This window comes from Stigmatopora nigra, chromosome 8, assembly GCF_051989575.1.
Source record: "Stigmatopora nigra isolate UIUO_SnigA chromosome 8, RoL_Snig_1.1, whole genome shotgun sequence".
NCBI classification, from domain to species: Eukaryota; Metazoa; Chordata; class Actinopteri; order Syngnathiformes; family Syngnathidae; genus Stigmatopora; species Stigmatopora nigra.
This window is the reverse complement of record NC_135515.1, coordinates 12594165-12617500: the sequence shown is the minus strand read 5'-3', so window position 1 is coordinate 12617500 and position 23336 is coordinate 12594165. Positions and strand designations below refer to the sequence as shown.

Below are 23336 nucleotides of genomic sequence, written 5' to 3'. Positions count from 1 at the left end.
TCATGTTAAAATGTTGAGATAAGAAACCAGGCAGATTACAGTAAGGATAGTTGTTGCTGTTTGAGGAGAACTGGAAGTTGGTAGTTGAACATCTGAGGCCAATTATAGATCATCACAGAAACAGTAAAGAAGTGCCAGTTCAGAGTTCACTCCTACGCTGTCAATAGAACTCCTATATTGTCAACAAAATGGAAGAGTTGCACGAAGAGGTGTTAGGAACATTGCACACCCTGACTAAAAATAACCTACTGGAAATATGTGATATTCTCAACATATTAGGAAGTGGAAACCACGAATATTTAAATCTCGTTACCATGCCAACTCGTTACTATGCCACCTCGTTACTATGCCACCTCGTTACTATGCCACCTCGTTACTATGCCACCTCGTTACTATGCCACCTCGTTACTATGCCACCTCGTTACTATGCCACCTCGTTACTATGCCACCTCGTTACAATGCCACCTCGTTGCTATGCCACCTCGTTACTATGCCACCTCGTTACTATGCCACCTTGTTACTATGCCACCTTGTTACTATGCCACCTTGTTACTATGCCACCTCGTTACTATGCCACCTCGTTAAAATGCCACCTCGTTACTATGCCACCTCATAACTATGCCACCTCGTTACTATGCCACCTCATAACTATGCCACCTCGTTACTATGCCACTTTTAATTTATTTTTCAAATTTTGCCCACAATGTCAGCTCAAAAACGCAAGTGAACAGACTTTACACTGTAAGAGAAGAAGGAGATAATCGAAGAAGGAGTCAAATCAGTCCAAAATAGCCAGGAAGATAAGCAAGAAATGGAGTGTCAAAATTAAGAGAACCAATCAAATCAATCAAAACTGGAGTTCTATCAAAGCGCATGAAGTTAACACAGGCTCCAAGACCCAAAACTCAATGAGGGGATGCTCATGTGGCTGAAGTCTGCCTGTCATCTCAAATCAAAGGTGAAGGCAATGAAATTGGCCGAGCTGATGTACATCCCGGACTTCAGTTAGACAATGAGATGCTCGAGATCCGCCGAAAGATGTGCCATCGACAATTTTTGAGAGTTTTGGACTGAGCTGATGGATAAGATGAGAAAATGAAGCCTTTTTGTTTGTCTTTTTTTTCAATAAAACTGTTTTTGTGCCACTCTCGCTATTATGCTACTTTTGTTCAATCCCGACGGGTGGCATAGTAATGAGATTCGACAGTGTATCGATAGTAACTCACGTTATGAAGTACCTAGAAAGAGAAAAAGTAGATGAACTAGAGGATGAAGGCTTGTCTGAATTGTTGGAACTGAAAGACAAAATATCAGAGATGAAGTATGAAGTTAATTGTAATGCAGAGCAACCTCCACATGATCCTGAGACTGGTAGAACTGACAAAGAGATGGAAGAGATGCAAACAAAAAGAAAGATCAAAAATGGAACAGACTCCAAGGCAAAATGCAAAATTCTATACGTGGGCATATAAAACCAATCAAATCAGATGAGCGAGACAAAATTCATTCATTCATTCATCCATTCATCCATTTTCTGAACTGCATATCCCCACAAAGGACTACCCAGAGAAAACCCACATAAGCCCGGGGAGAACATGCAAACTCCACAGTCAGATGCGCTAACCACCCGTACGCTGGGCTGCCTAAAATAAACAATTTTCATGTAATTTTACGAATTATTTCCTCATGAAATAACATAATAAACACTGTTATGATAAATACAGGCATTTCTGTTACCCAAATTATTTATTTTTTAATGTATACTTGGATTAAATCAATGACTAAAATGTATCATTTAGTTCCATGAATTCTATTTCCTAAAATATCTATGAGTAAAAATGAGTAGAACTAGTTTGACAGGAAGAGGAATTCCAACAGGCTCGATAAGAGTCCCTGATGGGCCGAATCGTTTTTCACGCCTGCTCAAGATAACTGGTTGTGTGCGGTAAAAGTCGACAGTGAAATGCTGGGGTCTTTGTGGTCAACTCAGTCACAGTTAATCCTCAGCCGTCTCACTGTCTGAATGTACCAAATGGAGGTTGAAAAGGGCAGCTCCCTGCTGTCCCCTCCACTCGACTGAATCTTTAAACACGGGAGTCCCCTTTTGTCACCTGCAATAGTGCCACATTGACAGATATATTTTTTAGTTTCCAATATTGTTGTCATACCTGGTACAATAAAGTTGCATCTAAAAAGAGAGCTTAGGGTTGCTTTTCCGAGTGTTATGAATTGTTCTTAGGTTGAGACAAAAGTAAATGTTACAAATTCCAACATTTCCCATACTCTATGTATTGTTTCATTCATTAATTCATTTGTTTGTTCATTCATCCATTCATCAATTCATCCATTCATCCATTCACCCATTCATCCACTCATCCATTCATCCGTTCATCTGTTCATTCATTCATCCATTCATCCGTTCACCCATTCATCCATTCATCCATTCATCCATTCATCCAGTCATCCATTCATCCAGTCATCCATCCATTCATCCATCCATCCATCATCCAGCCGTCCGTTCATTCATTCATTCATCCATCCATTCATCCATCCATCCATCCATCCATCCATCCATCCATTCATCCGTCCATTTGTCCGTTCGTCTGTTCGTTTGTTCATTCATTCGTTCATTCATTTATTCATTCATTCATTCATCTTCGGTACCGTGCATCCTCGTAAGGGTTGCAAAGGTTTCCACGGCATATCCCAGCTTACTTTGAGTGAAAGGCAGACTTCACCATAGACTGACCATAGGCACTTGTTATCATATACAAGAAGGCCGATCATACCACTAGCCGGAATCAAGGCCGCGGCTGTGCACTCCGAAGTCTGGAGACTGAACTTCGACACCATGAGCTGGCTTCATTTGATGTTTGTGTAGAAGTTTTTTAAAGGCTTTTGAAGTTATCCAGATGTTCATGACATTATGCATTTAACCTTAAAAGATGATGAGTGCCAGGTTGTGTAAACTTGCATGCGTACACATACAAGAAGGCCTAAGACCTCATTTTCTCAGCTCACTGCTCATATGAATACTCATGTCATTTTGTGAACCGTTTTATCATCATTAGGATCGCGGGGGGTGCTGGAGCCTGTCTCGGCTGACACCGGGCCAGAGGCGGAGGACACCCTGAATCTGTGGCCAGCTGATCGCAGGGCACACTCACACCCATACCTACAGGCAATTTAGAGTGTCCAATCAGCCTATTTTGCATGCTTTTGGAATTGGATTGGATTGGATACCTTTATTCGTCACGTATTCGGGAAATTTCACTTTCACAGTAGCAAGAAGGTAAGAACGCAGATACACATAGTTTACGAGTTAGACAATGCAGTCACAAAAGCTGCAGAACAACAAAATAAAAGGCACAAAGGGGAGGAAACTGGAGTACCCAGAAGAAACCCATGCAAACCCGGGGAGAACATGCAAACTCCACACAAGTGGTCCGATCTAGATTTGAACCCAGTGCCCCAGAGCTCTGAGGTAACCACTCGCTCCACCGGTCCGGTCCGCCCACATATGAATGCAACCATTAAAAAAAAGATCAATATGTTTAACAATTGACTTAAATCTTAAGTTTCTAACATGTGCAGATGTGCTCGATCACAATTGGTGTGTCAAAGATGAATGTTCTTGAACGGAGATACTATAAAGACTTTATGGATTTGGATGTGTTTATGCTGTTTCGGTTTGCATGTTTTCTCTGTCAACACAAACGTGCCTATTTGAACCATCCAAGCATACATTAATGAAGGAAAACACAGCATGTGTTTCTCTCAGCCTACATCAAAATGGTACAGTGTTTTCATCCTTTTATAATTTAGCGATACATTTTAGGGGCACCCCGGCAGATAAATGGTCAGTGCGTCGGTCTTACGGTTCTGGGGTCCTGGATTCGAATCCAGGTCGCATCTCTTGTGTGGAGTTTGCATGTTCTCCTTCTCGCTTGTGTGCTTATTCTCTGGGTACTGCGGTTTATCTTCTCATTCCAACAGCATGTATGGAAGGCTGCTTAAACCTTTTGAATTACCCCTAGGCATGAGTGTGAGCGTGAATAGTTGGCCGTCTCCTCGTGCCCTGCGATTATTTGGCTACTAATTCAGGGTGTCCAGCGCCTCGTCCCCGAAGTCAGCTTGGATAAGCTCCAGCATCCCCAACGACTCTTGTGAGGATAAGCAGTTCAGAAAATGAATGAATGAATGAATGAACAAATACGTATTAGTCTCTCTGCAAATCTCGTGTCCCCCATTTTAAAGTCCTACTTTCCGTCTTTAATATATACCATATAAAACGATGAATGAAATCAACAAATATAATAAATAATATTATTTTAAAGAAAACAAATGTCAATTTACATCCTTTGTAGTTAAGAGATCATGGGTAACTGAGCCCATAAGGTGAAAAAATGTAGAATTGTAGATGAACTCAGGTGGCATCGTGCCGGAAGAATAAGGTTCTAACTGTTATGGAATAACACGCAAAGCTCTGTTGTTTCTGCTTGAGGTTTACAAAACTATCTTTTGTTACCTCACCCGCTGCGTTGAACCCATTTGTTATGAAATTATTTGTTATGACCCCTTAGAGGAAAAGTACAAATCTTCTCACGTTTGTCCTTTTGTGGTTGAGAAAATGTCTTTATCCCACTACTAACACAATGCTTTTCCTGATATATTTTTAGGGCAGCGCATTATTCTCGAAAATGGAGCCTACGAACTATTCGTATAATAGTTTCATTGCACATAATGAGGCTGTTTCTATTTCTTCAATTTTCAATACATTAAATAACAGCATGTTATTTAGTGCATTGTGGGATCCAGGAAATTTGCATATTAAAGGTGTTATATTATCTTATCAAGGTGTTATATTATCTTATCAAAAGCGGTGATGACACCAATGCACATTTAAATACATGTAAAATAAAAAGTGGCAAATATCAGATCAAAAGAGGGTCTGCCTATTCCTTTGAGATTCAGCGCTCACAGATTTAATTATTTAAAAGAAAATGATCAAAATTGCTTCACAGCGCCTTTTATCAAGGAACCATAGTAAACAAATCCTGTGATGGAGTGAAAAAAATCATAGTTGATTGCACAATAAAATGATTTGTGATTCATTTTGAATATGCTCTATGCTAAATAGCATATTCATTATGAAAGTTCCATTTTACAAACGTATATAACTTTTTTAATTAAATTTACTTCAGTAAGTGTTTGAAGAACAATACCCCTAATATTGCAATATCATATTTAATGGACAACAAAAGAGTGTAGAAAGCAAGACAAGACCTTCCTCAGATACCTTGTTGGCTGACTACTGCTTTATTTTGCTGATTATACAGTTTGCTAGCCTCATCACACTGTCACTTTCACGGGGCCAAGGTTGTACTGAATTACAGCTAAGTAGAGTCAGCACCTTAAAGTTACGGGCTTTAATTGATCCCTCTAGATTTGAAGTGAGTTTTTGCCCCAAGAATCAGAGTTAATATCCGGAAATTGTCAGGGAAAAATGAGGCATAAGGCATTATACATTAGAAATTGGTTTCCTATGGCGGTGTGTTAAGCTTTAAGGTAGAATAGTACAGTACCTGAATGGAGGTAAGTTGGTGTTTAAGATGCCTCTTGTGTGGAAATAAGGTTGTGAAAATGGAAAAATGTCCTGCAATGGCTCTCAAAATCATTAGGAAGATTACATTGCTCAAAAGTTAAGCCTGTAGGTAGACCAGGGCGTTCAAAGGATAACGATAATTATCGTCAAATAATAATTATAACGATAAAAACTTTCAAAAAGGTTCAAGGGCCAAATTAGAGTGCCTAACCAGCCTACCATGCATGTTTTGGAGATGTACCTTGGGGAGTACCTGGGGAGAACATTCATATAGTCCGCCTTTCGGCTGAGTTCAGCTGGGATTGGCTCCATTAACCCTTACAATTTTTGCGAGGATACGCAGTACGCAAATGAATATCTTTGACGCAAACATTGACAACAGGTGTAGATTGACCTTAGACATTTTCATAGTTGTGATACCAGTTTCTGGTGTACTTTCAGAGTTTGGGTTGCTCCTATTTTAACAACAGAAGTCATAGTCATAACATCCTGTACTGTTACTCAACCATTTCAATAGCATTGAGGTACACACAAGAGATACTTTTTAAATCAATTTGAATTAGCAAAATTGGTCAATGTTGACTTTTTTACTATTAGGCTACTTGGCATATGTTACTGTTAAAGTAATTCTACCTTTGTTACCTTTCACTGGAATTTTCCTCTGTTCAATGCTTAAAGCAGAGGAATATTGAAGCATTGCTTTTCTCTTTGGTAGAAGCACAGCAGTCTTTAAGCATACTGAAAGCAAATTGATTCTTGCTCGCTTGCTAAAGTACAACTCAGAAAATTCCAAATGTACGAAAAATGTTTTGCTCTCCTCACTCCCATAACGTCCGAGGCAACTCCGCTCAAAGCAGAGTGTAAACTGATCACTCATAACCAAAAGGTTTTAAAGAAAATGGAAATTTACTTAATGGGTTTATTTAATGGGTGCAAGGAATCCTGGTGCAAATGAATGCAGTTCTCTCTCTCTCTCTCTCTCTCTCTCTCTCTGCCTCTTATTTTGTTCTGTCTTGACAATCTGTTTTCACTCAGCTAAAGGGAAATTAGCAAGCACAGAGGAGGCACTGCGTTGGTCAGATGTCAGTGCGCCTTGACTCTGTGAAATGTGATGTCATTTGGTCTTGTGAATAAGATATCAATAAAAAATAGATATTTTTTTATTTATAACCAGTGATTTAATTTTTCCATGAGGTTTGTAGGACCTCATATGATTCAATGGCTCAATGACATGCAGTTGTGGTGAAAAGTTTACATACACTTGTGAAGAACATAATGTCATGGCTCTCTTGAGTTTCCAGTTATTTCTACAACTTCAATTTTTCTCTGATAGAGTGATTGGAACAAATACTTCCTTGTCACAAAAGACATTCATGAAGTTTGGTTCTTTTTTAACTTTATTATGGGTTAACAGAAAAAAAAAGTGATCAGAACTGGTGGGTCAAAAATATACATACAGCAGCACTAATATTTGGTAACATGTCCCTTGGCCATGTTCACTTCAATTAGGTGCTTTTGGTATCCATCCACAAGCTTCTGGCAATCTTCTGGTTGAATCTTCGACCACTCCTCTTGTAAGAATTGGTGTAGTTCAGTTAAATTTGATGGCTTTCTGACATGACTTGTTCGTTCAGCATTATCCACAAGTTCTCAAGTTGATTGAATCGGATGTCTGCCTGTAGTATTTTATAGATATATTAAAGTATAGTTATTGATGAATCTAACAATCAGAGTTGTACAAATAACTGGAAACTCAAGAAAGCCATTACATTATGTTCTTCACAAGTGTATGTAAACTTCTGACCACAACTGTACGTATTTTTAAGATTTGTATTTTCCATTCAAGTCCATTTAATAAATAATGGAAACCTTGAAAAATCAACTGATCAAATATTATTGCTTTTCTTTCCCCAGCCTGATACCCTACCTGCATCTCAAACCAATTGGGAAGCTGTCACCGTGCATGTAAGTCATTCATGGGCTGCATGAAATAAAAGGTAGTAAATGATGTCTAGCTGTCCGGTGGTCAAGTGGTTAGTGCATCGGCCTCACAGTTCTGGGCTCAAGTGTTTGATCCCAAATTATTCCTCACTGTATGGAATTTTCATGTTCTCCCTAGGCTTGCATGGGTTTTCTCCAGCTAGTCCAGTTTCCCACCACATCCCTAAAACATGTTTGATAGGCTGTTTGAACATTAAATTGCCCCTAGGTATAATTGTGTATGGTTATCTATCTCCTTGTGCTATGTGACTGGCTGGCCGCCGATTAGGGGTCCCCCGCCTGGTGCCCATTGTCAGCTAGGCTAGGCTCTAGCATCTCCCATGAGCCTTGTGAGGATAAGCGGTTCAGAAAATTAATGGATGAGTAAATGATGTCTACTTTGAAAATGAGTTGTTTTCCTAAAGCATAGAAAATGCAAAATGTCAATTTGGGTCAACCAATCAATAAAAGAGTCATTTTCTTTGTTTACATTTTCACATTGGACCTTCTAAATAAAAAAATCCCGACCTTGTGTTTAATCATCTAATCCACGTGGCAAAGTGGCAGCCCGGGGGCCAAATCTGGATCCCCGCATCATTTTGTTTGGCCGGAGAAAGTAAATCACGAGTGCCGACTTTCTGTTTTAGGACCAAATTAAAATGAAGAATATGAATGTATATTAAATTTCCTGATTTACCCCCTTTTTAATCAATAATTGTAATTTTTAATCATTTTTTTCTGTGCTTTTATTAAAAAAATCATTTTGTTAAATCTAAAAATATATTAGGGTAAAAAAAACTGAATATTCAGGGCCTCTAATCCAGTTCATTCTATCCATTTATAAGAAAAAATCTAAATATTATATCTAAAATGGTACGGCCCACATGAAATCGAGGTGACCTTAAAGCGGCCCGCGAACCAACCCGAGTCTGAAACCCTTGATCTAATCGGTGTAAGTATAAAATATCCAAACATATGTTGTGTCCTCCATCCAACCCCTACAACACTGTATGACTAGTCTTAAACACATATTATAATAATGCCCATTTGCATCGACCAAGACGCAGAAACGTATTACATGTACACGGTCAATTCATGCATACAAAATTGTGTACATTTTACATCAACAGCCTCCTGTATAATGAGCCTGTTGATGTAAAATGTCATGCTTTCTTAGACTAATGCTTTTGTAAGTGCATGTAATCCCAGTCATTTTTGTATGTCTCTGTGGTCAGTGACATATGAAATCATAATAATTAGTATGCGTTGTTGTGCATGGCACTCTTTTGCATCGATTGTCTGCGTGTATGAATGTATGTTATCACATACTATCATATCCACTACATAGGGACAGATGCACATGCACATTTTGTCCTAGTTTTAAGATTTAAGATGATGGAGGGAGCTTGTTATAGTCATTGCATATCAAGACATTGTTTAGAACTGTTAGAGTTAATAAAACACATGAACACACTTAGTTTCACATACACATCGTTTTAGTACAAAAACAGATCTCCTGAAATATATGTTCTCATCCTGTAAACTTATCACAATCATATCGGTTGTATATACATAACACTAAACATGAAAAAAAAGCCCTGGGTGGAATAATGTGTTTTTTTTTTTACTTTGATTCTTAGGATAGCAGTCCTGTCGGGCCAACATCACTCACAGAGGTTCCACTTTCATTAGATGTCCTGGATCAAACCATTGCTGCGTTTGATACTGTGGAACAGCTTCTCAAATCTCTGAACCCAGCCACATGGAAACAGGACCTGGACAGCATCTACACGCAAACACACATCCATTACAGAGGCAGGGCTTATCACCTTGCAAGCAGACATAACAAAGGTATGTTATACATTTGTACCTACATTGGAATTGGGATTTTTTATTTCCCTCTAGTAAATATTGTAGTTTTGCATGAATAGATTTAGCACACTGTCACCTGTAGAAACGAGCACTAAGCAGGTAACCCGTTTATTATTATTTGTTATTATTAAATATAACTATCACAGCCATCGTACATACATCTCATCTCATTATATGAGCTGCTTTATCCTCATTAGGGTTGCGGGGGATGCTGGAGCCCATCCCAGCTGACTCCGAGCCGGGGGGGGGGGGGGGGGGGGCACCCTGATTCGGGAGCCAGCCGATCGTACGGCACAAGGAGACAAACAGCCATTCGCGCTCACACTCATACCAAGAGGCAATATTGAGTGTCCAATCGACCTACCATTCATGATTTTGGAATGTGGGAGATATCGGAGTATCTGAAGGAAACCCACACATGCCCATGGAGAACATGCGAACTCCACACAGGTGGACCGACCTGAATTTGAACCCATGACCCCAGAGGTATGAGGCCGACACGCTAACCACTCGCTCCACTGGGCCGCCCCAATACATTTATGCCATTTTTAGGTGTATTTGAACAAGTCAATATTCATATTCATCAATGTATATGTTGGTTCTGCGAACATATAGCACGTACATATGTTGAAAAAGAAAACAACGCCTCAGTTAGGTAGTTGCAAGAGGTAGCTGATACAACATAGCACCTCACTCTAATTGAAAATTCAGCTAGTGCAGTGAGGAAGAAATGTGCGGTAGTCAGCACTCGGCTTTGTTTTTATTAAGAGACAGACATCCTCACTTGCTCACATTCTCCTTTGTTTCCTTGAAAACTCAAAATCAGATCATAACTACAAATGAATGTGTTTTAATTTAAAATAATTTGCATACAAGAAAAATAATACATCGGATTATAAACAACTAAGCTTACTCATCCTTTTTGGTCAGTGAAAAATAATCGAACTTTATTCACTGGGTGATCAAACCATAGACATTATTCCATTTTAAGTATGCAACTCTAGCTATTTATACAGTTGCGGTCAAATGTTTACATACACTTGTGAAGAACATAATGTTATGGCTCTCTAGAGTTTCCAGTTATTTCTATATACTCTGATGTTTCTCTGATAGAGTGATTGGAACAGATACTTCTTTGTCACAAAAACCATTCATGAAGCTTGGTTCTTTTTTTACTTTATTATGTGTTAATAGAAAAAGTGATCAAATCTGCTGGGTCAAAATTATACATACAGCAACAAGAATTAGCAATTTTGGTGACTTATAAGGTTCATTTATTTACTGTGGTTGTGGGAGAACATGAGCTTTTAAGGTCGAATATTTGTTGTTAAATCTAATGAAGTTGAAGTAAACTTATTGAGTCTTCATCTTATTTTAATTTTATTATTTCTCGGATGATTTGTTCAGGTATCCTTGTCTTTATTCTGTTAAAATAGGTTTTGTGATTATACAAATAAATGTGACCTGAGCTGAGTCTGAAGAGACAGAATTTCAAAATGTGGTCTGTGGTCTTGTATGTTAAACACTACCTGTTTCGCCTGAGATTACAAGAGCTCATTGGTGCCAACCTTCACAATGTCAATACAAGCTTTTCACATTCACCATGGATATTACAAGCCTCATACATGTTGAGTAACACACCATGTCAAATAATATTGAGTACAGTGTTTTACTTTTAAAATGACTGTCTTTATGCAACAATGATAATAAAAGGTAAGGGATTTAATGGATTAATTGCTTTAGTAAGATTTTATAGAAATTCTAGGCTGAATGATATACATTATTAATTTTATTTGTCAAAATTGTCTTGCATGAAAAAAAACTATATAATATAATTTACTGACAAATGTTTGCCAGAGGATGGGTGTAAGTTTGTCACATCATATGAAGTTTCCATTCCATGTTTTCTGTTTTCTGTCTAGTTGACCTGAATCGCCTCTATGATGACGTAAAGCGGTATAGCTGCACCCCACGCAATTACTCCATCAACCTGCGTGAGGAGCTTAGGGCCACCAATGCAGTTTTTTTCCCCCGATGTCTGCTAGTGAAGCGCTGTGGCGGTAACTGTGGCTGCGGAACAAATAACTGGAACAACGGCTGCACATGTCAGCCCTCAAAGACCACACTTAAATTACATGAGGTGGGTTACACATCTTGAAGATATCGTTGACATGAGGAGATCCTGAATGGTATTTGTGCTTGTTACTTTTTAAATAATGCGATAAATAAATAAATCAATTGATTTTGCATCCTGCCTATAACGGTCACAGAGGTTCATTGCCAGCCAATCCCATGGCAGAGTGAAAAATGTGTGTTCAACAAACCTATAATCCAGTCCACTATTTACAAAATATACAATATTCAAAATATATTGGGGCGTGGGGGCTCTTAGCTATACTTCCTCGGAAGGAACACTTTGTCTGATATAACTAAATACTCAACTCATACTAAAGCACAATGTGGCAAAAGTATTATCACATTTATTTAAATAAGATAAGAGGCAAATCAACAAAAAGAACCTCTTTTTCTCTGATTGTTATATTTCCATCTTCATGCCATAGCTGTACATTGTTTGTTCTTTTCTGAGCAATGTACAATCTGATCCGTTTTTGAGCACTCATCAGCAAACTGATCCTCCCATAATTCTCACTCAATGCATCCCTTTAAAACTGTCACTTTTTCTACTTGTCTCTTTGTTCTCTCATTGTTTCATTTTTGAATCCCACTCTATCTTTCAATTTGTAATGGCTGATAATTAGGCTGCAGACATGCAGAATTTTGGTTGTACTGGTAATTGTGTGTGCACATCTGCTTTTTATTGCATTGTTACTCATCCCATTATTTCAGCGCTCAGAAGTGCTGAGATTAATCATAGCAAGTGTTTCATTAGTTAGGCATATGCTAATTACATTTAAAAAACAAAAAAAACATATTTCATATTTATTTTAACACTACCCATTCAGCAAAAATGGAGAGGAGTATGGTAAGGTTTTTTATTTTTTATTTTATTTGATTTTTTTCAACTTTTTTTTCCACTATGAACGGCCAGTTGATTCCCACCCTTCTGCTAGGGGCAATTTAGAGTGTTCAACCATCCTACCCTGCATGTTTTGGGAATGTGGGAGGAAACCAGAGTACCTGGAGAAAACCTATGCAAGTCAGGGGAGAACATGCAAACTCCACACAATTCGGACCAACCTCAGATCAAACCCTCAACCCCAGAACTGTGAGGCCGACACACTAACCACTCCTTCACCGGGCCGTCTGACAAAATAGACAGTCACCTGTTAATGCATTATATTTCTTGTTTTTAATAACTATAAAAACCCGACTTACCAAGATGTTGGAGGTCAAAGTAAAAATTAAAAGACATTTAAGTTGCACTTAAGTATAAGTAACAGGTCCAGCCAAACTACGAAAAAAGTGTGCCTTATAGTTCTGAAAATACAGTACACAAAAGGGTAAAATTTTTGTTGTCTTCTCATTAAATCTTTATGTGACAAGAGAAAAAACTTCTAAACAATACACAATACATAAATTAACTAGTTGTAATAAATTATTATGCTTGTTGAATTTAATTTGTGTGTGTTTGCAGTCAATTTTATGTCCTGTTTGTTGTAAAAAGCATTTTTTTCTGCTTATTGTACACAATTTGTGGGTTTTGATGCTCTTGGTCCGAATAATTTTTAGTATTTCACATTCAAATTTTCAATTTTTGACTTTCCGCAGGATCCTAATGTAGAAATCAAGTCAAATTAAATTAATGGAGCATAGTCTGTCTATTGTAGTAATTTTTCCGATTGAATTCAACAACTCTATTTCCGTCATCAAATATCAATCTATCTTCATAGTCCCATCCTCATGCACATTGGATTCTACTTCACATAGCTTTCTTTTCATTTATATACGAGAAATTTAAAAAATGGCCATTATTTTGCACACACTTTCTTTTGGCATTGCAAAATATGATACGAGTGTAGTTTGATTCAAAGTCTGATTACGCTCTGCATATTTTGGAATGCTGATTTCTCCTTGGGGATAAGTGGCCTGATGCAAGTGACAAATTGAGTAACTGAGTAAATCAGCTTTTTCCATCAATTAGATGCCGTGCTGCATCTACAAAAGCATAGCTTGTATCGGAAACGGAAATAAGCCTGCTGATTGGTTTAAACAGATCCATTTTGTCCACTCCAGCATTCAGTGCATCACACTCATTCCAAAGGGCAGGATTAGATGGAAATCATTCAAGAATTTGAACTCCAGTGCCTTATCGGATCATTTCCCCCATCTCTTCCAGGTTCTCAAGTACGCCCCGGAGACCACTCTGCACCATCGTCATCGCAGGACAAGGGTGCACTGGGTCTTTGATGAGATCTTCCTCACACACCATGACAAGTGTGAATGTACCTGTCCCTCCCAGCCTCCTCGTTGAGATACTGCCACAAACTATTGTGAACTGTGGTACACATTCTACCTTTTATCCTTTTATCAGATCTGCTTTGTCGTAAATGCAGCAAGGAAACAAAATGTTATGATGGTTGAGGCATTACTTGTAAACCTTATAATTAATAAGACCAAATAATAAAGTTAAACAGTTTTGAATTTAAAATACATTTATTGAATGAACTAAGTAGATTATCAATTACGTTTTTCCTTTATTGGCAAGGAAGGAAAGAGGAAAGAACAGCAGGAGTAAGAATCAAGATGACAGTCATTCTTGGCACAAGACAAAAAAAAAGCAGTTATTTATCATAGGGAATTCCCCACCTGATTTTCCACAAAGGCCTTCTTTGTTTTGCAAACATTCTTGTCTGCATGAATTCCAGCATATCTTTGTCCTTCTTACCGTTTGTACCCTGTTCCCTCCCTTTTGTTTCCTCCTCAATGTCTCTTCTCGCACGCAACACATACACACATCAACTGGTATCACTCACTACTAAACACATCAGAGGAGATGTCAGCACAGGCCTCTGCACTCTAGTCTGTTTTCCGTGCGTTCCGGGCATTCCAGACAAAAACCGTGAATTCTGCTTGCGGTACACGGATAAATCCATTGTGGCTGTAAAACGTCACAGAAAAGATGTGAGAAAGAGAGGCACTTGTCGGATGTTAGTAGATAATGTTTCATAATAAACTACAGTCTATTGGATCACAGTTGAATACACCTAAGATTCAAGCAACTAATTAACCAATTATTAATAAAAGAGATGGAAGATTGCTCATGAATCTAAATAACTTATTTTATGAAGATTATTTTAATAACCTATTTAATAAAACTTTTGTTGTAAGTATTTGTACACTCAGGACTTAAAAGATTAACAAAGGCTTTGAATACATTGGTTTGAAGTTGAAGAATGAAAGTAGATCCATAACTTAAACTGAATTTTAAAAAATGCGGAATTAAAATTAACAGACCTTGTGAGGAGGGAGTGTGTGGCTAATGTTTTAACTCAAACATTCTTTTGGATAATTAGACCGAAATTTCAACACACAACCTTGATTGTCTTAAAAATTCTTCACATTAGAGGCAAAGAAATGTATTGGTTATAGATTATTTTGCCCTGAGAGAGATTACTCATGTTTGCCTTTGTATGTGTCAATGATCTGTTTTTCCTGTAATTTTCACTGCATAAAACACATTTTCAGTGATGTTAGGTTGAATATATTTTTGTCAGTAGCTGTCTACTTGTGTATGTGTGTCTGTACGAAGAACTGTTGCGATTGTCCACGAGGTAGGGAAACCTCAGAACGCTTAGTTCAAAATATTGTGACTACAGTGTTCCTCCCTACTTTGCGGTTCAGCTATCGCGGACTCAGAGCTTTGCGGAATTTTTTTGGAAAAAAAGAAAAAAAATTCAAATTCTACATTGAAACAACATATTTTACATTTTTTTTGTTATAACATGAATTTCACTCTATCTACCCGTATTTTATATGGTGTACTGTATACAGGGGGTAAAAAAATAAAATTGAAAAAAACAATTGGAATTAAATTCAAATTAAGCATTTTTGAAGGGGAATCCCTACTTCACGGAAATGCACTTATCGCGGGTGGTCCCGGTCCCCCATTAACCGCGATAAGCGAGGGAACACTGTATTTCTATATACAGCTGTGGTCAAACGTTTACATACACTTGTGCAAAACATAATAAAATGGCTCTCTTGAGTTTCAAGTTATTTCTACAACTCTGATTTGTCTTTCATAGAGTGATTGGAACAAAAAAACATTCTTGAAGTTTGGTTCTTTAATGACTTTATTATGGGTTAACAGAAAAAAAGTGATCAAATCTGTTAGGTCAAAAATATACATACAGCAGCGCAAAAATTTTGTTAACTTGTCTCTTGGCCATTTTCACTTCAATTAGGCGCTTTTGGTAGCCATCCACAATTTTCTGGCAAGCTTCTGGTTGAATCTTTGACCACTCATCTTGACAGAATTGGTGCACTTCAGTTAAATTTGATGGCTTTCTTACATGGACATGTTTCTTCAGCCTTGTCCACAAGTTCTCAATGGGGTTTAAGTCAGGACTTGGGGAAGGCCATTCGAAAACCTTAGTTCTAGCCAGATTTAGCCACTCCAACCCATAATAAATAAAAGAACCAAACTTCATGAATGTTTTTTTGTGGCAAAGAAGTATCTGTTACAATCACTCCATCAGAGAAAAATCGGAGTCTTAGAAATAACTGGAAACTCAAGAGCATGACATGTTCTTCACAAGTGTCTGTAAACTTTTGACCACAACTGTACGTACTACAAAAAAACTTGACACGGAAAGTACCGACTCACCGAGTCGAGTTTTTTTTTCTAAGGGGTTCGGTGCAGCCTCTTCCGCGGAGGTCAAGGCTCATCATGTCTATTCACGATAACATGCCCCGCTTGACCATCACTGGCTGCAGATGATCATGTGACGTTAGACGTTAAATTCAGTTTGTAGCAATAGCAAGCACAGACACAGGAAAAGACAAAGTAGACCTAGATAAAACTGTAACCACACACAAGAAGCCCACACAAGGTTGGGAAATCCTGTAAACTGACCGTATGAAATATGCAGAGTCACTCTTGGAAGTTGATCTGCACAGTCACTCAGTAGTCTGGAGCTGATTATCAGGACCGGTAGCCTTCCTGGTCTGAATGGTTCCAAAAATGCCCAGGACTAGCATTAAGAAACTAAGACAATAAAACTGACTGCCTCTCACAAGGGTCAAGTCGTAAAGGTTGTGAAACCATTAAAGTAAAGGGTATAAAGTACAAAGTAAAGTATAAAGGAAAGTATTAAGAAATATTAAAATTAAATTTAAAAAAAGGTAGAAAAGCTGTAAAAAACAGAGAAACAGGGTTAAAACAGCAAAAACACAGCAAGTAAGAGCAGACAGAGCTACTGCCACCGGCTGGCACTTGAACGGCGCCATCTTGGTTGCTGTAGCAAGAACAGATACAGACACAGGAAAAGACATTGTAGACCTAAATAAAATTGGAACCACACACAGGAAGTCTTCCACAAGGTGGGGACCATCTGCAGACTCAGACTGACGTTGAAAATATGCAGAATCACTCTTCCAAGCTTATCCACACCCTCCCTCAGTAGTCTGGAGCTGAAGAATCGACAGTAACATAGCACAACACTCCGGATACTCCCTCTCCACCCTGGCAAGCGCCGACAGTTATTCCATCTTATCTGGGAGGGATCTCTCTTTCCCCATAATAATAGATGGAATCATTGATCTGAAGCATCGCTTGGCCAATCAGCGCTGCAAGAAATTTATAAATCATATTTTATTTTACATTAAAGTAGGGTTCGGTTAATGCACACATGAAACTTATGGGATCTGGTAGCTCCAACAAGGTTAAGAACCACTGCGCTAGGGTTAATATCGGCGCCATTAAAATTGTGATCTGTCAACACAAAGCTCCCATTGGTCAATGGAGCGCATTCGATGCAATTTCGCAAACACAGAGAAGGTTAGGTCGGTGCCACTGATGTGCTAATGTGAGGCTGTCATTGGTCGATGTAGCAGCACTAGAATTAGTGTCAGCGCCACTTTGATGTGCCAACATCAGTTTAGGGTGTAGTCTGCCTTTCGCCCCAGGTGAGCTGGGATAGGCTCCAGCAACCCCCGCAACCATTACAAGGATGCTCAGTACGGAAGACAAATCAATATTATGCCGTATTATGTTTGTGCAACTTGTAAGGGCTAATTTATTCAAAAAATATGGACTATATTCAAGAAAGATCAATACTTAGTATTCAAATACTATGAAACTACTTGTCCTCAACAAATGATTGGGCACAATATTACGTCTTTTCATTACTAAACCTTGCTTCTATTCTTCTTTTGGAGAGGACGGTGTTATTTCTACTTACAAAATTAATTGGTTTCAGAACATGTTTTGTAACTTGGATTGTTCGTGAGTAAAGCAGAATTCTTCGTATTCTTCGTTTAATGATTTTTTTTTTCATTTTTAAATTTTTACAAATTTTATTGATCACCACTGCTTCCATCCTCTATTTAAAGGAGAAACTATCTCTCCATCCTGTCATTCAATAGCGATCTCATTTTTTGAAGAGTTAATGTGAAGGAGTCGTCGTCCTCCTCAAATGGCGATCGAATTTTATTGTTGTGAGAGAGGCAAAGGGTGGCTAGTGGATTGTAGGGAAATTGTCCAGCAGAACGCAATGTGAAAATTTCAAAATGAAATAACAGATGCAGTAAGTGTATATTGATGTTTTTGTGGATTTCAGAACATGAATCATGTTTTCGTATAGAGGAACAGTAATTTGTATATCAAAGGGTTGCGTAACTATAAGAGTAGTATATAGAGGTACCACTGTTCTTGTTATCATTTTGACGCCACGGGGTGAGATCTTGCATGGAGCCCCAGAGCAAGGGAGATCATCAGTGGTCTTGTATGTCTTCCATTTTCTAATAATTGCTCCCACAGTTGATTTCTTTATGCCAAAAGTTTTACCTATTGCAGATTGAGTCTTCCCAGCCTGGTGCAGATCTACAATTTTGTCTCTGGTGTCCTTCGACAGCTGTTTGGTCTTGGCCATAGTGGAGTTTGGAGTCTGAGAGACTGAGATTGTGAACAGGTGTCTTTTATACTGATGAGTTAAAACAGATGCTATTAGTACAGGTAACGAGTGGAGACCTCTTTGACAATTAGAAATCTTTGTAGATGACCAAATTCTAATGTTCCACTCTAATTTGGGATTTTTTTTTTAAATCAAACAATTTGATTTCCTGTTTTTCCCACATTCTGTCTCTCATCTTTGAGGTTTACCCATGTTGACAATTACAGGCCTCTCTAATCTTTTCAAATGGGAGAACTTGCACAATTGGTGGTTGACTAAATGCTTATTTGCCCCACTGTACTTGTTGCTTAGAAAGTCAATCCTAACAATATTAGACTATTAGATTTGGTTCTGTCTTGCGAAGATGCCAGTGATTCTAGTGTTGCGCATGCCAAGATGGCTTTCAATTAATAATAGACAGAGCGAGATGAGTAAAATCTGACATCACAAACTTTACATTCCCAATGCATTTTTGAAAGCTTGTCAAGACTCGCATTCTTTTTTCTCTTCTGTTTCCATTTGTAACTCACACATAAGTTCTGTCAAACCTTTGAGTGTTTGAACAAGTGTTAATTTATTGTCTTTCTCAGTGGCTTTGTTTGGGGAAAAATAATGCTTATGGTTTTGGTAAATAAAATAGTTTCTAGGGTTAGTCTTGTAGTCATTTCTATGTGTTTGATCATTATGTAAGAAAAAACATTTTTGTAAGAGATGGAAGCATCTTTGAGATGAAGGAAGGTAAGAAAACACTACAAGATACTACAGCGAGAAGGGCTCGATGTTGTTTGGTACAGAACTATGCTTGAGTCACCATGGAAACCACATATCTGCTTTATAGGCCAATGTATCTTCAGTAAGGTCAGCAATCAGTCAGATTGAAATTAATGGTCGTTGAGATGTATCCATCACGGCAGAATGCCAACGAGTCTGAAATTATCACTTATTTGGGTCTTTTGCTGGGAAAGCGTACCTTATGGAGAAGGACTACCAATTTCGTCATACGCAGAGATGGGTATGATGACAATTAGGCTTTTGTCGATTCAATGATGATGACAAAGCCTATGTCCGATTATTATCCTCCTCCTCATCATCATCATCATCATCATCATCATCATCATCATCATCATCATCATCATCATCATCATCATCATACACCTGGTAGGAATGCATTTTAACTGAAGCTGTACACATTTTAGAATTACCAGACACCATAGATGTCTCATCTTTTTTTCTGAACCGCTATACCCTCATTAGGGTCGCGGGGGGTGCTGGAGCCTGATCTGAGCTGACTCCGGGCCCAAAGGCCGGGACACTCTGAATCAGGGGCCAGCCAACCGCAGTACACAAGGAGACAGAAAACCATGCACACTCACAACCATACCTATGGGAAATTTAGAGTGGCCAATCAGCCTACCATGCATGTATTTGGAATGTGGGAGAAAACCGGAGTACCCGGAGGAAACCCATGTAGGCACGAGGTGGCCCAAGCTGGATTTGAACCCAGGACCCTGTAGCTGTCAGGCTAATGTGCTAACCACTTTTCCACTGGGCAACCCCACCATAGATGTATTTGTCTAAATTAATGATAGGCCATCAGATCTCTGTCAATGATACATGCAGGAATTTTACTCTACATAGGATCAAAAAGGAAAATGCAATCTCCAGCATATAGATGATGATTATAATAAAAGTGAATCCATCTAAGTGTCAATTACAAAAAAATAGTAATCATTTTATCCATCCATTCTTCTCTCTAGTGTCTTGTTATTCAAGCTATTATATTTGCCATATGACCATTTTCATCCCTGCTCACTTTCATCTTCTTTCATTCCTTCCTCGTCAACCAGATCAAGCCTTCCCTTTCAATCATGTGTCACCTGTTGACTTCCATTCTTTGGTTGTGTGATGCTTTTAATATCTTTTATATTAGGTCAAATGTGTCTGCACCACCAGAGGAACCAGAAGATAGAGAGTTAAAAGAATGAAGGAAACACCTAGATTCTTTCATTGTAACCCTTGTCTAAATAGTTTCACTATCAGATTTTGTTCACTATTTATACTTAGACTTTGACTTGCTCTATAATTATTTGAACATGTGTACACTTTATAGGCATATTCGGTACTTTAGCTTACACGATCCTTGGGAGCCGGATCCTGATGATATTATCCAATGTTCATAACACATACGCACACATCCTCAATATGACATGCAGCAGAGAGAAATGCGGTAAAACCGCCATTTTGTTTTGTTTGGGTAAATATATGCAACCTTTATTCTACTTATATTCAGATAAGAACATACAGTACATCACCTTTGAGTCGAGGGTTGCCTCAGATCATGCATAAATTCTATTCTCACAGGATTCTGTTTTAAGATGGATTTTATCTTGCAATGTCCATTTTCTTTAATGATAAATGAAAATCTGAAAAGTTCATATTCTCAGAGGCATGCATGCACGCACACACACTCACATTTCCTTTTCTGTGCCTTCTGATCCTCAGGCCCTTCTTTGCCACGTCCACAAGCACTTCCACCCACCTTTTACACTACATTATAGAAAAGCCTTTCATTTAGGTATGAATATTAGATATTTCTTTTCAATTATGTAAAAAGACCATATGTGAGAAATCTGCAGACATCAGGTGGAGGACAATTGTGGCTTTCCCCATTTAAAAGAATGAAATAAAACTGACTTCTTCAACTCAAACTGTTCCATTAAATAAATGATAATACCTCAAGTGTAATGGAGGCACTTGTGCATTTTTATGCTCTCAGAGGTTAAAAGCTAATTTTATCCATAATATGCTACTTTGAAAAAACAGACTAAAAAATCCCTGAATTGAAGCAGAATGCAGTTGGCTGAGGATATGCTTCAAGGATTTGAAAGACTTAAAAGCTGCGGAAAGCTCAGTCAATGACTTAAATGTAAAATTTAGGAAGCACAATGCTTCCTGACAAAGTTTCTGAAAATACAATTTGATAGAATTCATTTTAACAGTGTGTGATATTCTAAGTCAGGGGTGGCGAAGAAATTAGACACAAAGAGCAAAAATGTTCAACTGTGAGAGTCTACGAGACACACCACACAGTGACCTGCCAAAACAGACATACACACATAGAAACACACGATTAAAACCATATTATTTATGATCTGAAAACACAACTTCAGGAGTAGGTTAAGAAAGAGTGAGATCAATTTAATAGGAAATAGGTTTATTACCAGACTGCAGGATGGGGAGACAGCTCAAACAGCTGCGAATACGCTCACAGTCTGTCGTCCTCGCAACTCTCTCTGAATGAACAGTGGGTCAGTCTTTATAGAGGAAGACAGGGTAATATTTCCAAGACAGCGATGTAGGACAGAGTTTATGTAAACAAAACGTTGGCCCAATATGGTTAGACATTTGCAGGTTTAAGTTGTATGCAAACAATATTTTTATAGCTCACACAAACTGCCACCGCCAACTTATATTGCGCGATTCGAACAAACAATCAAAAAGCAAGTTGGCCACATCGCACAATACAAAAAAACAATTGCAAACCGTTAGTCAATCTATCTTACACAAAAAAATTGCAAGGCCAGCTAGTTAGCCTATCCATTAGCTAGTTAGCCATTCCACTGTATTAACAAACAATTGTAAAACCAGTTTGGCCACATGGCGCGACATGAACAAACAATTATTTAGGCGGTTGGCCAGTCCATCTCACAATTTACCATAAAACTTTCTTCGCTTTACAAAACTTAAACTAATATATAATTCAATATTTGTTTTTAATGGGCCTGGATGAATTTGAGGTTTGTAAGAGAGAATAAAAATAAAAGATATATGAAACAGTATATACAAAATATGATAAGAAGCTAAGAGCTGCATTTATTTTGGCTGGGAGCCAAATGCAGCTCAAAAGCAGTGTGTTCGCCACCACTGTGCTGTGATAGAAGTGAGTCCTGAGGCACTAGAATTAGAGTAATTCCTTGACACAAGAATGCGCCAACAAATGAAAAATTTTAGATACAAGTAAAATTCCGAGCAAATATTTCCTTGAGATACAAGGCAAATTTTGAGATATGAGCATACAAGACAGCCAGGTAGCCGAGACGCAACAGGCTGTTTATGATAACAGCACACTGTCTGTCTTGCCGCATCTCCCTCGTGTAACGATATCTACAAGCACTGGGTGGAGCGTTGCATTTTTTTATTGCTTTAGTCAGTGCAAAAAGAGCTTAGCTGGAAGAAAAGTAAAAAATTAAAATAAAATGAGTATTAAGTTTAGTGTAAGGTAAGATTAAAACTTATTTTTAAGTGTGTCTGTATCGTAATCGAAGTTCCTTTAAGTCAAATTTATGTTTATGTTATGTTACGAGCGCGTTTGCCATCCAAAGTGTCTCTCCCCTCCACGCACTCCGCGTTGTATTGAATAATGTCTAATTTTAGTATTGGATTGGATACATAGTTAATTAATACTCTGTTAGTAATATAATTTGAATTAGAACCAATTACAATATGCTTTTCCATTGTAAAAGCCCATTTTTGGTGTTTTTTCAGAGGATTACAATGAATTAGTAATTTGTATTCTGTTCCTTTCTATGGGGAAAGTTAATTTGAGATACGAGTCAATCGACATAAGCGCTCGGTCTCAGAATGCATTAAGCTCGTATCTCAAGGAATTACTATACTGTAATTGAAGAGAAGTTTACTGAATATAGGTGTTTTATTTGAGGAATTTTTATTTTAACACCAAAGAAACATCATGGAACACAGAATAATATTAGTTTTCTCGCACATATCTCAAAAGAGAAAGACAG

General features: G+C 38.1%; 1 protein-coding gene across 1 annotated transcript in view; it reads left to right on the top strand.

The window, feature by feature from the left end:
* The window catches only part of pdgfd (platelet derived growth factor d), a 49347-nt gene extending 34240 nt beyond the window's left edge, over positions 1–15107 (top strand). Inside the window, exons 5-8 of the mRNA XM_077722700.1 lie at positions 7520–7570; positions 9226–9436; positions 11380–11597; positions 13755–15107. Of these exons, the coding sequence (XP_077578826.1) occupies positions 7520–7570; positions 9226–9436; positions 11380–11597; positions 13755–13889 (615 nt within the window). The 3' untranslated portion in view covers positions 13890–15107. The remainder of the gene's footprint in view (positions 1–7519; positions 7571–9225; positions 9437–11379; positions 11598–13754) is intronic.
* Positions 15108–23336: the final 8229 nt, after the last annotated feature.